Here is a 15278-nt window from a genome sequence, read left to right as displayed (position 1 = left end):
GAAGAAGGCTGCTGGCGGGAAGGGTAAGGCGAAGGTTGCCTCTACTGCCGATCAGGGGAATCGGTCAGAGTCAGAGACCGAGAGTGAAGAGGTGGCGGGGAACCCTGGTGGTGATGAGACCACTGTTCCGGAGGTTGAGACAGCTGTCACCTCCGGGCAGCCTAGTACGACGGTGACCGGCGTGAAGAGGCCGGCTCCATCGGGTTCGTCCCCGCCTATTCGCACCTTCAAGCTCAAGAGGACTCGTAAGTGTAAACTTTAACTTTAACTTCATATCTTTCCGCAATTATATTTAAATATGTTTTCATGCAGGCGTGGATGCAACCGCATTCCAGGGTGGAGCGGGGAGGAGCACCTCTGGACCCATGACGGTAGGTTTGGTCAACCTACCCGAGGCGATGACCCAGGCGACTGCGCCTGCTTCAAGTGTTGGTTCAGTTGCTCACTCGGTTGAGGCAACTGTTCCAACTGTGACGTCGTCTCCGCCGGCTGTCAGTTCCATATTCACTGATTCTTTCACTGAGCCGGCGGTGAGTTTTTCTGCGGGCTCTTCCGCAGCGGCGACCACGGTTGTGAGTTCACCTCCGTTGGTTTCTACGACGGCGGCTTCAACCGTGCCTCCGGCACCGGTGACCACCTCGCCCCCGGCCGGTTCAGCAGGTATGTTTGGGGCTTCTAGCCAATCTCTGCCTCCTTCCCATCTGCCTGACCTCTTGGATGGATATCCGTTAGGTTCGGGTGATGGGTTTGGCGGCTACAGGCCTGTCATCGACCCTACAGGTGCGTAGGGTTATTTTGGCCTGCTGTCTTTTTTTTTTTTATATCTCATCTTTTCCTAACTGTTTCTTGTTTTTGCAGTGTCGGATTCGAATGAGGTGTATGTTCTACGGTGGAACATCCGCCGGGGAACAACCCTTCGGACGCCTGTGGAATGCGTCGAGTGGGCGCGTCACGCGGCCCCAAGTGGCGCGTTGGGGGAAGCCATGTCCAGCTACCAGGATGGTAGGCTGACAAATGAGCTTCGAATTCTCCTTGCCCGGATGCAGCCGCGCGTCTAGCTGCTTTGTCGTGAAAACGACAAGTTAAAGGCGGCTCGTATCCAAGAAGTAGCTCAGGCGCGGGCTATCCGGGAGGAGAACAGGAGACTCTCCACCGTTTCTGCAGAGAAGGAGAAGGCCTTCAAGGCCCTTGAGGTTGAAGTTCAGGCCCGTCTCGAGGCCCGTTCCAAGGCTACTCAAGCTGTTAACAAACAACTTCGGTTGGATAAGGAAACTGCGCGGAACGCAACCGAGAGGGCCACCAAGGCTGAAGCTGTTGCGGAGCCTCTGCGCGCCGAGAATGGGGAGCTCAGAGCCAAACTTGAGAGGCTCCAGCAGGCTCATGACGCCTTGGCCATGGAAGACGCCAAGAAGCTTCAAGAGATCTTGGACCAGAGGGGTATGCTTGACCATATTGAGCGTAAGCTAAAGGGCGTTGAAGAGGCTGCTGCTAAGGAAGTGTTGCTTGCTAACCTTAACAAAAGTGAAGCCGAATGCGCCCGTAACCAAGCTCAAGCTGCCCTCCAGGAGGCTCTGGTTACCAAGGAATGGCTTCTACGAGAAGCGTTGTCGCAGGTAAGCTTAGCTTCATATCGTCTTTACGCTTTTCTTTGTACTTAGAAACGGTTTTGATACTTGGTATTTTTGTTTTGTAGGTTGTGCATCGGGTCTTCACGGACACATCATATGACGATGCCATGAGCGCAGCCCTCAACGCTTCTCATGAGGATGGGGAAAAGGCTGGCTTCCTGCTTGGTCTAGGGTTCGTTGAGAAGGGCATCCCGCCTTCCAACTTCCCTTTATATGATGTGGATACTGAAGCTGTATATGACCAAGCAGTGAACCAGTATGCCGCCTTCCCGCACCCGGTGGTGGAGAAGGTGAACGAAGTTGCTGCTGCTGATGATGGGCTAACCATTCTCAAGACCTTCCTTGGACCGCCACAGCCAACTGATGGTGCGGGTACAAGTGGGTTCGGAAGGAGTGGCCCTGAAGCTTGATCTTTTAAATCCCTTCCCACTGTTAGGATAGATTTACGTCTTTGTATAGATTTATATTCTTGTAGGCGGGTAGATACCCGGCCATTCTTGTAATACTTTGAATTTTTATGGAATATAAATCTTTGTGCGGGTAGGACCGCCACTTTCACTGGATGAGTTGCTTTATAAACGTTATATGACTTGCTCATGCATATTATAGCTTAATTTGGCACTTGTTTTGCCGCATAAACAATATATGATTCGCTCGTGCATACTTTAACTTAGCAATTTTCCAAGTGTTTTGAACAAGTTAACCGTTCGACGCGCGGTTGTCAATAGGTTAGTGTTCAGTTTCCTCTATCATGATTGTGCGGGTAGGACCGTCACTTTCATTTAGTGGGATGACCGATCTTCACCTATAACTGACCTGCGTGAAGGTTTGCCGTTTTTTGTGTTTATGCGGGTTTTGCCGCCGTCCACACGCAACGACGTTTCACACTTATTTATGCGGTGAATACCAGCATATCAGTGTTTTGAATAAGTTAACCGTTCGACGCGCGGTTGTCAATAGGTTAGTTCGGTTTCCTCTATCATGATTTGTGCGGTTAGGACCGGCACTTTCATTTAGTGGGATGACTGAACTTCACCTATAACTGACCTACGTGAAGGTTGTCCTCATCTGTTTTTTGTGCTTACGCGGGTTTTGCCGCCGTCCACACGCAACGATTTCTTCACACTTATTTATGAGGTGAAAACCGGCATATCAGTGTTTTGAATAAATTAACCGTTCGACGCGCGGTTGTCAATAGGTTAGTTCGGTTTCCTCTATCATGATTTGTACGGGTAGGACCGGCACTTTCATTTAGTGGGATGACCCAATTTTACAACTGACCTGCGTGAAGGTTGGCCGTTTTTTGTGTTTATGCAGGTTTTGCCGCATTCCACACGCAACGACTTACTTCCCCACTTATGTATGCGGTGAAGACCGGCATATCAGTGTGGAAAGTTCATAAGTATAAATGTAAGATTATCAGCTTCAATGTGATAAGGAGAATCATTTCCATTAGAAGTGGCTCTGGGCCTTTTCTTTTACAAGTTTGGAATTGATCTACATGCAGACTGTGTAATTGAGCTCCCTTCCATGTTGTTTGGATGGGAGTGCCATTGAGCCGATATGCACTTGGTTCGGAATCTCGTTGTTTACGCAGTATGTAGTCTCCAACATTGAAGCTGCAGTTTCGTGTTTTTCCCAACTGGGGTTCTACACGCGTTGGCCTGCTCAGCATCCTTTACGCCACGAGGTGTGCGAGTTCTCCATCTCTGACGAATGTCTCGATGATGTCCTTCAAGTCTATGCATTCGTCGGTGGTGTGGCCTTTTGTCCTGTGGAAGTCACAGAATTTGCTCTGATCAGCGTTGTGACGCTCTCGGATTATTGGAGCCTTTGGCCATGGGAGCCTCTCGGTGTCAAATATTTCGGTGACGCTTTTGGTGAGTGGCGTCCATCTGGAGTTCCGGTTTGACGACCGCATGTTATCCTTTCCGCCTAACCGAGGGTATGAGCCGGATGAGGTGTCAAAGTTTACCCTTGACTGCCAAATACCTAGCTTCCTCTTTTTGTTTAGTCGGGCGGTAAGGACGTTGTTTTCTCTTGTTTTCTGGGTGTAGAGGTTTGTGCTTTGAGGAAGATCTCTACCCAGTTGCTTTTCCGTTTCCGCGAAGCGTTTAGCTGCTGTCATTATGGTATCCCATGTGGATGGCATGCCATCTTTACCCGTTAAGGTGCGGATGAGCTCTGGGTCTTTCGCGCCCTGGATGAAAGCAGCGCGAACAAGATCTTCGCTAATATTGCCCAGACTTAGCTTCTTTGAATTGAAGCGCGTGTTGAAGTCTAGTAAAGACTCATCTTCCTCTCGGATGCAGTTGAGGATTGTCCATTGCTCTTCAGTGTACTTTCTTTGTTGACTGAAGTGTTGGCTGAACTTCTGTTGGAAGTCTGCCCAATCGTAGATGTGGTGGACCGGTAGACGGTCGAACCACGCTCTGGCTGCTCCAACCAGCGTCATCTGGAACATATAACACCACGTGGGTTCCGTCCAGTTGCTGACGGTTGCCCCCGCTATGAATCTGTTTAAATGATCGTCTGGGTCGGATATACCATCATAAGTGCCGATGTTGGACATCTGTTTGGCACCTCTCGGGGCGATTGCTTCCGCAATGTCCCTTGCAAACTTGGACCTTTCCGCATTTGCAGCAGTTGGTCTAAAGGTTTTGGAGAAGTCACGTGGGTTTCCCCCCGCGCTCCTTGGTTTGAAGGTTTCTTGGAAATTCCTTCTCGGTTGGAAGTCCGTTTCCTTACGCTTCCCTTTCGCCCTATGGCGAGGGTTTGCGTCGGTGTCGGATTCCTCCCGATCATCGTCCGAGTACTCGCACTCACTTGCTCATGTTGAGCTGTTGTCGAGTGCTTCTGAATTCGTCAGCCTGTTGGAGTGAACGCAAGCGTTCATCCAACTCAGCTTGGAATTCCTTCTGACGTGCTTCGGCCCACGCTTTAACCTGATCGAGTGTTTGGCGGGGGAGCCTCGTCTGTTGTCTCTCTAACTGGGCATCGGTGAATCCTAGTGAAAGATTGTTTACTGCACTTGCCCCGGCTCGAGTGACCGGGGTAGTGTTCGTAAAATTTACTGCACTTGCCCCGGCTTGGGTAACCGGGGTAGTGTTAAAAATGTGTGTACTCGCCGGTGTTCCCCCCAGTAGCTGGGGTTGTGGTTACCGGGGTTTCTTGGTTACTCGCTGGCCTCGGGACCGGAGTAACGTTAACCATCTTTCCAGAAGTTTTGAAAAAACTGAAAAAGAAGTAGTTCTAGCTTTTATGCACGGATGGCGCCAATGAAGAAACACTAATCGACCCCGGGCAGATTACGGATAATCTGGGGGTTAAATAGATGTTTCCCACGAGGGTTAGTTCCGGCAAAGATGGTTCTTCTGATGACCTGCAAAACAGACACTGTGGGCTCGTCACTGAGAAGGGGGTACCTCCTTGTGACCACCATCCGGCGTGAGAATCAGACTAGATTGCTCTTGAATATAAGTGTATATTAAGAGATTGCTAGAGAAGATAAGATCATATATGGAGATATAAGATAATGTGTCCATACCATTCCAAGGTGTTGGAGTATTTATAGCCGAAGGTAGGTTTCCAAGCAGGTACAGCCGGCTGAATAATATTCCTGTTCTGCCAACTGTGGGCTACGCACATGCCATGCTGGTGGTTGGTGGGTAGGCAGCGGCTGATAGTGACCAGGCCGGCTGTGTACTATTCCTTTTCCACCAACTGCAGGCTATGCACGTGCTACGACAGGTTGGTGAGTAGGCAGCGGCTGATAGTGACATTAAGTAATAGAGCATGCTGCTCGTTGTACTGTTGTCAGTGAGCTGTCGCAGCTTTGGTCAGATCTTTTGTCCATACCTCGTCAGGTACAGTACAAAAGATCCTCCAGTATCGCACGGACTGGCTCATTTGGGCGGGAGTTTTCCCGGCTTTGGGCGGGAGTATTCCCGGCTTGCTCACTCCTTCTTCAGGTGACTACTGAATTATTTAAGAGTTAAGTGCCTTGTGCGTGTAGCCTTGCTGCGCGGGTAGCCTTCCCTGATGGCTAGTATCCGTTGCTGCGGGAACAGGCGGAGTACGTCGACCATTGGGAGGCTTTTCCTGCGGGAACAGCTTGCGTACTGCGCGTAAGGACGTCACGTCTCTGAGCATGGTGGGTCCTGCGGATCCAGTTGGTTTCTGCGCAGACGTCTCTCTTCGAGGTGAGTCTTGCGAGTTTGGTCTTTGCGCAGACGTCCCTCTTGAAGGTGAGTCTTGCGGGTCCAACTGCGCAGACGTCCCTCTTTGAGGTGAGTCTTGCGGGTCCAACTGGACTCTGCTGGGACCTACCTCTTCATAGCGGTTGGATTATTACTACTTCATCCACCTTCTAAAAAGATAAATTGTTGAGTAGTTAATTCATTTTTTTGTAACATACAAGAGAACTAGAGAATGAATTATAAAAGAGTATGGTTGAGATTTGGTGATGGAATTATGTATATAGGTAAAATTTGTTTTTTTTTTAATAAATAGTTGTTTACTAAATAAGTAACTTGTGCTATTTGATTCTAATAATAGTACGCTGCTAATTTCGCTTATTGGTAAAAAAACAAATAGCGTCATGATGGACTTGGCAGTGAATGGATTTTGCAATTTGCACCCTTATATCATTTGTGGGTAATGGTTTTAGCGCCATATTTTATTCCACCTCATCACAAATGGCGGCCAATTTTTTGCCATGTTCAGTCTTATCTCAAAGTTTTAGTTATCTACACAAATGGTCCTTAGTTAATAAAAGACAAATTTACCCTAACACAATAAGATTTTTAATCATAAATAATGTTTTCTAGCATTTTTTTTGGTTAAATAACACCTACCGAAAAATCATGTAAATATAGGTAAGCTTTGAAATTTATTATTATTATTATTATTATTATTATTATTATTATTATTATTTTTAATTTTTTTACACAATATTATCTTCTAACTCATTTCAACACTCATAAACCCTAAACCCCCAATTCCAATTTCATCACCATGAACAACATACTCCAATTAACCCCAGTTCAATTCCCACTAATCTCAGCATGTACTCAATCAAACACCCACAACCCATTTCCAAAAACTTCTACTTTCTTCAAACTACACTCCACAACAAACCTTAGAAAAATCTTGATTAAAGCTGGTGAAAACAGAGTACCAAAATCAACAGACTTGTTGACCCAAATTAAGCAACTGGAAGCTGAAGAAGATGATGAAGAAGAAGTACATGATGATAATGATATGGTGGATATTGATTGGGATAAAGTGGAAGATGAGTTTAACCCGAAAGCAAGAGATGGAGAAATGAATTATGATAAAGATCCTGAATTTGCTGAGATTTTGGGGACTTCGCTTGATGATCCGGCTAAAGCGAGGTCGAAAGTAAGATAATTGGTTCAAATTATGTGTGGGTGTTGAGATAGGAATACTGTACATGGTTCGGTTTGGGTCGGTTATGGGTAGCGGTGCAAATGAGCCGAGCTGCTCGCAAGCTACTCGTGATCGGCTCGTTAAAAGTGCTCGAGCTCGAGCCCGAGCTCGAACCTAAAAGTAAGCTCGTTTAATAAATGAGCCTGACCGCAAGCTTTACTTATCGAGCTCGAGCCGGCTTGCGAGCCTAAACAAGCGTGACATTTATATAATTTAAAAAATATATATATTTTATAATTATTAATTAGTATATATAATGCTACGAAAAAATAAATAAAAATAACTAAATAATGTATATTATTTTATACATATAATTATAATAGAAAAAACATATATATAAATAATTATAATTATATAAAAAATAATTGATAAATAGTAAACTCTGGTTGTTCTCTCTCCTCCCCCTTCTCTATGTTCAAGCCGAGCTCGAGCTTGAAAATCTACTCACGAGCTGAGCTCGAGCTTTGAAAATAGAGCTCGAAATGAGCCGAGCTCGAGCTCTGTGTAAGTTAACGAGCCGAGCTCCAGCCTAGTCGAGCTAGGGCTCGGCTCGGCTTGTTTGCACCCCTAGTTATGGGATAAAACCAAACCAGAAACCGAAAATTTATGAAAACCGTTTTGTTTCGGTTTTTTCGATGTGAATACTGTGCACATGCGTGGTTCAGTTTGGGTTGGTTTTGGGCTAAAACCGAACCATAAACCAAAACTTTGGTTTTTGAATTTTCGAAAACCACCCGGTTTCGGTTTCTCGTAAGAATACGGTGCACGGTTCGGTTTGGGTTGGTTTTGCTGTTTGATCTTGAAATTTTTTGGGCATAAAAAAGAAGTTTTGGGCTAAAGTCAGTTTGTCAATTAATAACTAGTTGATTGTATTTGAGCTAAAGTATTTGAGTTGCATATTAAATTTCTTATAAATTACTTAAAATATAAAAAAAAAATGAAAATTTGTAAATTTGGTTTCGAATCTTTTTTTTTCTTTGGTTTCATGCACACTCGTAAATTTAAAATGCGTGCTAAATGTTTGTTGAAATGCGGCAAATGCCAGATTGAGGAGAGGATGAAGAAGAAGAGGGACAAGATAACACAGCGAAAAACAGGTTCTGCAACACCCATGAAAGTGATTTTTAACAAGTAAGCATTTCAGAGTTTCGGGATTTTTTTGTGTCGGACCCGAAAGAATTAACAAGTTATTTTCTTTCCATGTGCATTAAGATGACGCGAGAGTATGACTTTTAGGCCTCATTAGATGAACTTAGTTATGATATAAACACAAAAAGTCAAAAACTTTACATTTTTATATGGTAATTAATGGCTTCAGGTGAATTGTTGCAGATTCGAGTTCAACAACTCGTATATTTGGATTGAGTTCTACCATGCTCCGTTGGATAAAGACATCAAGATGGTTTGTGATGTAAGTTCACTCCACTAAATTATTCAGATAATTACTATGAGTCTGTGAATGACTTAAATTTTTATATACAAACAAGGAAAATGGTATTTAATGTATTTTACTTGCAGACTATTCGTTCATGGCATATTATTGGACGTCTTGGCGGATGCAATTCCATGAATATGCAAGTAATTACTAAAAACTCTATTTATGTTCAAATTTAATATCTTAACACTTACTGTATTTGAACAAATGTCTAATTGTGATTATTCCAGTTATCACAATCTACTACAGATAAGAGACCAAGTTATGATGATATTCTAGGAGCAAACATCGAACCGACTACATTTTATAACATTAGTGATCTTGAGATTCAAGACAATGTTGCACGCATATGGTAATCTATACTAAAACCTGAACATGAACAATATATTTGTTTTTTTTCCTTCTTGTTTGTATTCATTCATTAGCTAAAAAAGGAACCGGTAGGCCTGTAAACGAGGAACGTTCATGAACTGTTCGGCAGGAAGTTCGTTTATTTAATAAGCGACCGAACATGAACATAATTTGTTTGTTCATTTATTTAAACTCACAAACACGAACACACACTTTGTTTGTTCATTTATGTTTTTTTTTTTAATTTTAATGAATATGTAATAGTTATATTTATTTAAATGTTAACACTTGGTTATGTTCATTTGCATTCGTTTAAGTTTGTTTGTTTTTGTTCGTTTGTGTTCATATTCGTTCGTCAACTGTTCGTTTAGGTTTTAAACAAATGAACATGAACGTTTTCTTAATGAACGAGCAAGAACACAAAAATTGGTTCGATTATATGTCTGTGTTCGGTTAAAGTTAGATGAACAAACATGAACCTGTCCATGTTCGTGCTCGTTCGGTTCATTTATAGGCCTAGGAACCGGTCAATCGGGTCAAAAGTCAACCGTTCATTTTATCATCTTTATTCACCGAGCGTGTCTTAAAAGCACCACGTTGACTCGAGTGACTCTTGATGAGCGGTTATATTTTAAATATTTTGTATCTTAATGATGAGAGAATTTGGTTCGTTATTTTTCAGGGTGGATATTGGTACAAGTGAGCCTTTGTTGTTGGACATACTGATAAACGCAATGACACAAATTAGTTCCGAGTATGTTTCATAATTCTCCTTTGTTTTGCGTTCTTGGGTTCGGTATTTAAGTGAACGATTATTAATGAATTTGGTTATTGTTTGCAGTCATGTAGGAATCAAACAGATGGTTTTTGGTGGATCAGAATATGAAAACTGGAGTCCAAATTTGACATCAGAGGATGAAGGTTATAGTGTTCATAGAATTTAGGCTGCTTCATTATCTCATATGTAATGTAGTATTCACTATTCACCATTTTGTTTTGTTGTCATAGTGTATAAATTCACTTAATGAAACATGAGCTTCATTGATGAATCAAACAAGTTTGAATGGGCATGTAAACAAACCGAACAAAACAAACGAAACATGTGCGTGTTCAGCTGTTTAACTTTAACCAAACAAATGGTCGGACACATGCAATTAAACGAACATGGTTTTCTTGTTTGCTTCTTTGTTAACAGTATAAATAGACTGTTCATGAACGTAAACAAGTGCACATAACTAAGCATAAATGAACAAATATAAGTGAGCTAAAACCGGTTATAACTAAATGTTTACAATGTACTGGACCTAAAAAGTTAATTAAACAAATGCAACTAAACTAACGAACGTAAACGATCGAACATGTATGAGCATAAATGAACAAACGACACCTGCTTATGTTTGCCAAACTTTTAGTTCGTGTCTACGTTTGAACTTAAAAACTAGACATCAACTTTAAAATTTAAAACTTTTACATACATTTACACTCATTTTGTTGTAAATTTATAAATTTAGAGTGATTGTCATGTTCATATCAACCCGCAAATATAATTCAGATTCAGATGTGGCCTCAACTTTCGATCCAACTCAAAAGGCAAAAACACTACCGCAAACGAAACCACATTAAAACCAAAATGAAGCAAAACCCATTTTGGAAGCATAAGTCTTGCAAGCTGAGAGTAACAAACTGCTCAAACATCTTAAAAAAGGTGCAAAAGCATTAAAAGTTTAATAAAATCCTCACTGTAAAATACTAGCAATAATATTCAAGAGCTTTTAACTCTCGCTTTCTCGGCAACCAGCTTTATAGCTTCAATCCTTTCATCAACCAGTTTCTGCAGCTGCTCCTCTTGTTTCGCCTTATCACTTTCTTCAATCTCGACCTCCTTAACCTCCTCGCCACCGCCACTCGTCTTAAACATCACAAACGACACCTCGGAATCAAACTCAGTGGGAACCTCGACAACCCGCTTCCCACTCGCACCGGTATCTTTACCGATGACATCAGCCTTAATTCGGTCATAAACAACAGTCCTAAAATTCTCAGCATACTTCTCAATGGGATCGAGAGTTAAATAGATTAAAATCTCCCACAACTGTAGAAACTGTTTCTTGTTGATTTTGAGGGTTTTTCTGACTTCTTCAATGGTTTCGGGTGGTGGGGTGAAACGGGTGATTTGGGTTCGTTTGGCTAGGTTTTCTTCTTTGAGACGGTTGACGGTTGAGGTTAGTGCAGGTTGGATTGCTTGTAGAGCTAGTAAACGGGGTATGTCGATGCAAGCTCTAACGTGCTGTAACGAGTCTAGTGGCTCCTCGATTGAGAAGTCATGGATGTTGTCTGCAACTGCCTTGTTGGTGATTGCTTGAAGAAGATAACCGCCATAGCCCTTGCGTTGGTATGGAGGGAATACCAATATCTGTCATTAATAAATTCAAATAAGCATTCAAATGTTGGTTCATTTAAAAATGAATTGTTACTTGATTCATAGTTCTTTAAAGTGACACCGAAATTATTAACCATTTATGTGAACTCACATACCTGACCAAGTCTCAACCTGTGGCTGGCAGGATAATGAAAAAACTGATAAAGAGCTGCAAAACCGAGCAACTTTTGTGGAGTATCCTGCTCATTATTTTTCTTCTCCACTAGAACGTAAATTTGCCAATCAGGATCAGTAACATCAATGGGATTGCTACCTGATGCATAGATATAACGAATTTAAATTAAATAAATAAAAGTTAAATCGATAAAAAAGAATGCAAAACCTTAAGAACATCGGGAAATTACCATCAACAAGCAGAAGAACAAGTGGTACCAATCTACAGTAAAGAAGACCTATTGATGGGCCCTCAACTTGAACAACCTGATAAATATGTAGAATAATTAGCCACTGCACTTAAAACATATATATGACACAACCTCCAAAATGTTTCTTTCAATATTTCATATTATTATTGTATTAGAAATAATAAATAACACATAAAATATATACAGTTAACCCATCTAGCCACCTTGCAAAATATACTTCAAATAAAGTCAATTAAGTAGTCATAAGGTACAGTATATATAATAGTTTAAAAACACTAAAACACACCTCCAGCTCAGAAGAGTCGGCTTTCAAATGTCCATTCAATCCGTTGCTAATTACTTTTCCATCCGAGATAGATCTATAACATAACAAGCATCAGAAAATAACCAGCTGACCAAGAAATACAGTTTAACAATAATCATAAGATTATACTTCAATCAAAGCTTCTAAAATGTTAACATACTTAACATAATTAGTCTCTGTAGAGAATGTTTTGATGAAGTCATCTTTTGTCTCAACAAGATTATCAGCAAATATATTCTGAAATGACAAAAATATAAAACAGTGATCAACATTTTATAGCATAAAAATGAATTACATAGAATAAGTATAGTATTTGATGATAACCTGTAGAGAAGATTTAAGATCTGTGACTCCTTTCCCAGCCTTCAAGAACAACATCAAACATCAAACATCAACCATTGACAAAAAAACACAAAGTCAGATTTACATGTAAGATTGTAAAAAAAATATTAAACATGCTTTACTTATGATTCTGGAAAGCATATCATAAACACATGTACTTACATCAGATGTACTCACGAAAGAAATATCCGCATATGCTTGAAATGAAACGCTGCTGATCCAGATAGTGATCTGCATTATTTTATTTCAAATATTAATTACTGATCCAGAAACTGATGATCTACATGATAAACAAAAGGTTAAAAAAGAGTAAACCTTTAACCCTTGGTAGCCGTATATTTTTCCATCCTCTTCAAAGAAGCTACTTAAATCAACAGGTTCAATAGCAAAGCATTCTTCAGAGCCAACTTCATCTTCTTTAGAAACTGCAAATTAAATATTTAAACAAAATAACAACATTTCGTCAGGGCTAAAAAAGAAAGTACAAAGTTGGAGAAAACCTAAAAATAAGAAAGATAATATGTATGATAACCACTGAACCAGGGACACCAGAAACCACCAAAGTGAGCAGCAGAACAAGTTTAGAAACTTTAAGTTAAAGGAGGTGTTCGGATGTAAAATTAGTCAAATTAGAACAGATAACTGAGCAATTTTATATTTACCACAAACTATCAATTTCTTGCCACTAACTTGTTTTCCTCAATCTAATTTAGCCTTTATCACAAACTCAGAACGAAAAACATTTGCCAGAAACTACAGACTATGATTACTACAACTTCAAGACTAACCACTTTTGCAGTCCACAACGAAACACCCCTAAATCAATAACACTAATAACTTTCACCAAGCAGTAAACTACTTAACCAGAACCAGTGGTGTAAACAAGCCGAGCTGCTCAAGATCGACCCGTAAAAAAGCTCGATCGATCTGAGCTTAAACAAGCTCGGGTTTAATATAAGCTTGTTTAATAGATGACCGCAAAGACCCAAAGCCCAAAGCCCAAGCTTCACTAATCGAGCCGGATCGCAATCCTAAGCAGGCCTATTATTATAGCTTTTATTTAATATATATGTGTTTTATAATAACTGTTATAAAACAAATTTATAAACAGTAAACGAGCCTAGCCCAAACCAAGCTCCTGCTTGAAAAACTACTCACGAGCTGAGCTCGGCTCGAGCTCTGTGAAAGTTACATGAGAAATGAGATCGGTACCAACTCGTTACAAAATGCCCATTTCTATATGGTATTGATACCAAAACCACCGATACAGAATTTCTGGAAAAGTTGGTACAAAGTAAGTACTTAATCTATAGTACGGTACCAGTTCGGTACAGTATTGGTACTCGATACCAGATACTCATCCCTAACAGTTAAACGAGCTGAGCTCGAGCCAAAGTCAAACCAACTCGAGCTCGAGCTCAGATCGTTTATATACCTAGGTCCAGAACATCAATTCCAAACAATACATACAAGTATGCCATAGTAGCTAAATTCGAGCACATTTTAATAAGCAAAACCCTAAAAAAATGTATTCGCAGAAAACAAACATAAAAACGCTCAAATAAATCGTTTGGTACAATACGCTCAACGCATAAGGTTAGAGAATGAATAAATATATATTAAGTTTTTCATTTATAATAGAAATTATACACACACACACAAATTAATCAATAAATAGTAAACGAGCCAAGCTCGAGCTTGAAAAATAACTCATAAGCCGAGCTCAAGCTTGGAAAACTAATCACAAGGCAAACTCAAATTGTAGAAATAGAGCTCGAAACAAACTGAGCTCAAAATCAGTGTAAGTTAACTGAGTCGAGTAGAGCCGAGCTTTAACCTAGTCGAGCTAATTTCAAGCACATTTAAGAACAAAAAACCCTAAAAAAACGTATACACAGAAAACAAACATAAAAACCCCCAAATAAACCGTTCGGTACAATACGCTCAACGGAACTAACAGATTACAACCAAAACAGGAGTTTATAGAGAATGATATGAACCTATAAGTTAAAAATAGTATATATTATGTTCTATATAGAATTATTTAACATAAAAATTAGTTAATATGTAGTATACAATCCGAGCCAGAGCGGGCCGTGCTCGAGGTACAAACGAACCAAGCTCGAGCCTAATTGAGCTCGAGCTCGGCTCGTTAGGTCCAAAACATCAATTCCAAATAATACACACAATTACGCCACAGCAACTAATTTCAAACACATTTCAGAAACCAAAACCCTAAAAACACAAATAAATCATTCACTACAATACACGCAGATTCAATTAAAATATAATATAAATAAACGGCAACGAAAGTAAGTGAATAATATTACCGAAATAGATTTTGATGCAGTCGTTAGGTTGAACGCCTTCGTCTACGTAAACAATAATAATAATAAGCGAGTGAGAGTGATTATAATAATTGAAGGAATTAAGTGTTAATTAAACTGATTACCGGCTTTGGCGAATCCGACTTTCCGGCGTTTTTTGGAGTCGGTGACGGTGTTGGTGTCGGACGACTGGTGCTTCGTTCCCATTTTCTCGACCTAAACGCGGGAAATGATATTAGAAACGCGGGAAATGGGAAGTGTGAGTGGTGACTGCGTGTGTGAGGGTTTTTATAGGTGAGCAAGGCTGAATAAGGTTCGGTTCGGTTATGTGATTTGTCTGAAACCGAAGTCATCTGATATTTTAGTATACCAACCGTTTGGTTTTTCGATTATTTTAAAACTCGTTGTCATCCCGACATGTTAGTTAAAACTCGTCGTCTCCCCCAACTAAGGCAGCTTAAAAATTTAATTTAATAGATCTTGTTACTTAAATAATCATATCTAAACAAGGTACGCATAAGATTATTTTTATGGTATGTATAAAATCCAATATACAAGAATTTAAAAACTAATGAAATTAAAAAGATTTAAATATTTTTTAAATCAGTCTAGGATTCATGTTTGTAGTAAAGATA

The 15278-nt window shown here is 40.6% G+C and overlaps 2 protein-coding genes across 2 annotated transcripts; one reads left to right on the top strand and one right to left on the bottom strand.

Moving 5' to 3' along the window:
- The first annotated feature begins 6615 nt into the window (after window positions 1–6615).
- On the top strand, window positions 6616–9809 carry LOC143587360 (uncharacterized). The gene is made up of 7 exons (XM_077068668.1): window positions 6616–7031; window positions 8125–8210; window positions 8412–8490; window positions 8598–8657; window positions 8745–8866; window positions 9548–9619; window positions 9707–9809. Exons 1-7 carry the CDS (start codon window positions 6645–6647, stop codon window positions 9807–9809), a joined length of 909 nt encoding a protein of 302 aa, XP_076924783.1. The 5' UTR covers window positions 6616–6644.
- An 806-nt stretch (window positions 9810–10615) lies between these two features.
- Window positions 10616–14856, bottom strand: LOC143587347 (histone acetyltransferase type B catalytic subunit-like). The gene is made up of 10 exons (XM_077068661.1): window positions 14769–14856; window positions 14647–14688; window positions 12632–12741; window positions 12479–12547; window positions 12299–12337; window positions 12135–12211; window positions 11957–12029; window positions 11650–11725; window positions 11401–11558; window positions 10616–11278 (listed from the first exon to the last, which is right to left on the bottom strand). Exons 1-10 carry the CDS (start codon window positions 14848–14850, stop codon window positions 10628–10630), a joined length of 1377 nt encoding a protein of 458 aa, XP_076924776.1. The 5' UTR covers window positions 14851–14856; the 3' UTR covers window positions 10616–10627.
- Between the last annotated feature and the right edge of the window lie 422 nt (window positions 14857–15278).

This window comes from Bidens hawaiensis, unplaced genomic scaffold, assembly GCF_021521415.1.
Source record: "Bidens hawaiensis isolate Kalapana, Puna unplaced genomic scaffold, B.hawaiensis_p1.1 tig00035461_1, whole genome shotgun sequence".
Lineage (NCBI taxonomy): Eukaryota > Viridiplantae > Streptophyta > Magnoliopsida > Asterales > Asteraceae > Bidens > Bidens hawaiensis.
This window is presented reverse-complemented; position numbering and strand designations above follow the sequence as displayed.

What these genes read in the sequence shown, in the direction of transcription:
- LOC143587360 (XM_077068668.1), top strand. Translation starts at nt 6,645, where the DNA reads ATGAACAACATACTCCAATTAACCCCAGTTCAATTCCCACTAATCTCA. An exon ending in ACATCAAGATGGTTTGTGAT is followed by an intron (nt 8,491 to 8,597) that starts GTAAGTTCACTC and finishes TTTTACTTGCAG; the next exon opens with ACTATTCGTTCATGGCATAT. An exon ending in GACAATGTTGCACGCATATG is followed by an intron (nt 8,867 to 9,547) that starts GTAATCTATACT and finishes GTTATTTTTCAG; the next exon opens with GGTGGATATTGGTACAAGTG.
- LOC143587347 (XM_077068661.1), bottom strand. Translation starts at nt 14,850, where the DNA reads ATGGGAACGAAGCACCAGTCGTCCGACACCAACACCGTCACCGACTCC. An exon ending in ACGGCTACCAAGGGTTAAAG is followed by an intron (nt 12,548 to 12,631) that starts GTTTACTCTTTT and finishes AAAATAATGCAG; the next exon opens with ATCACTATCTGGATCAGCAG. An exon ending in ATCTTAAATCTTCTCTACAG is followed by an intron (nt 12,212 to 12,298) that starts GTTATCATCAAA and finishes TTGTCATTTCAG; the next exon opens with AATATATTTGCTGATAATCT.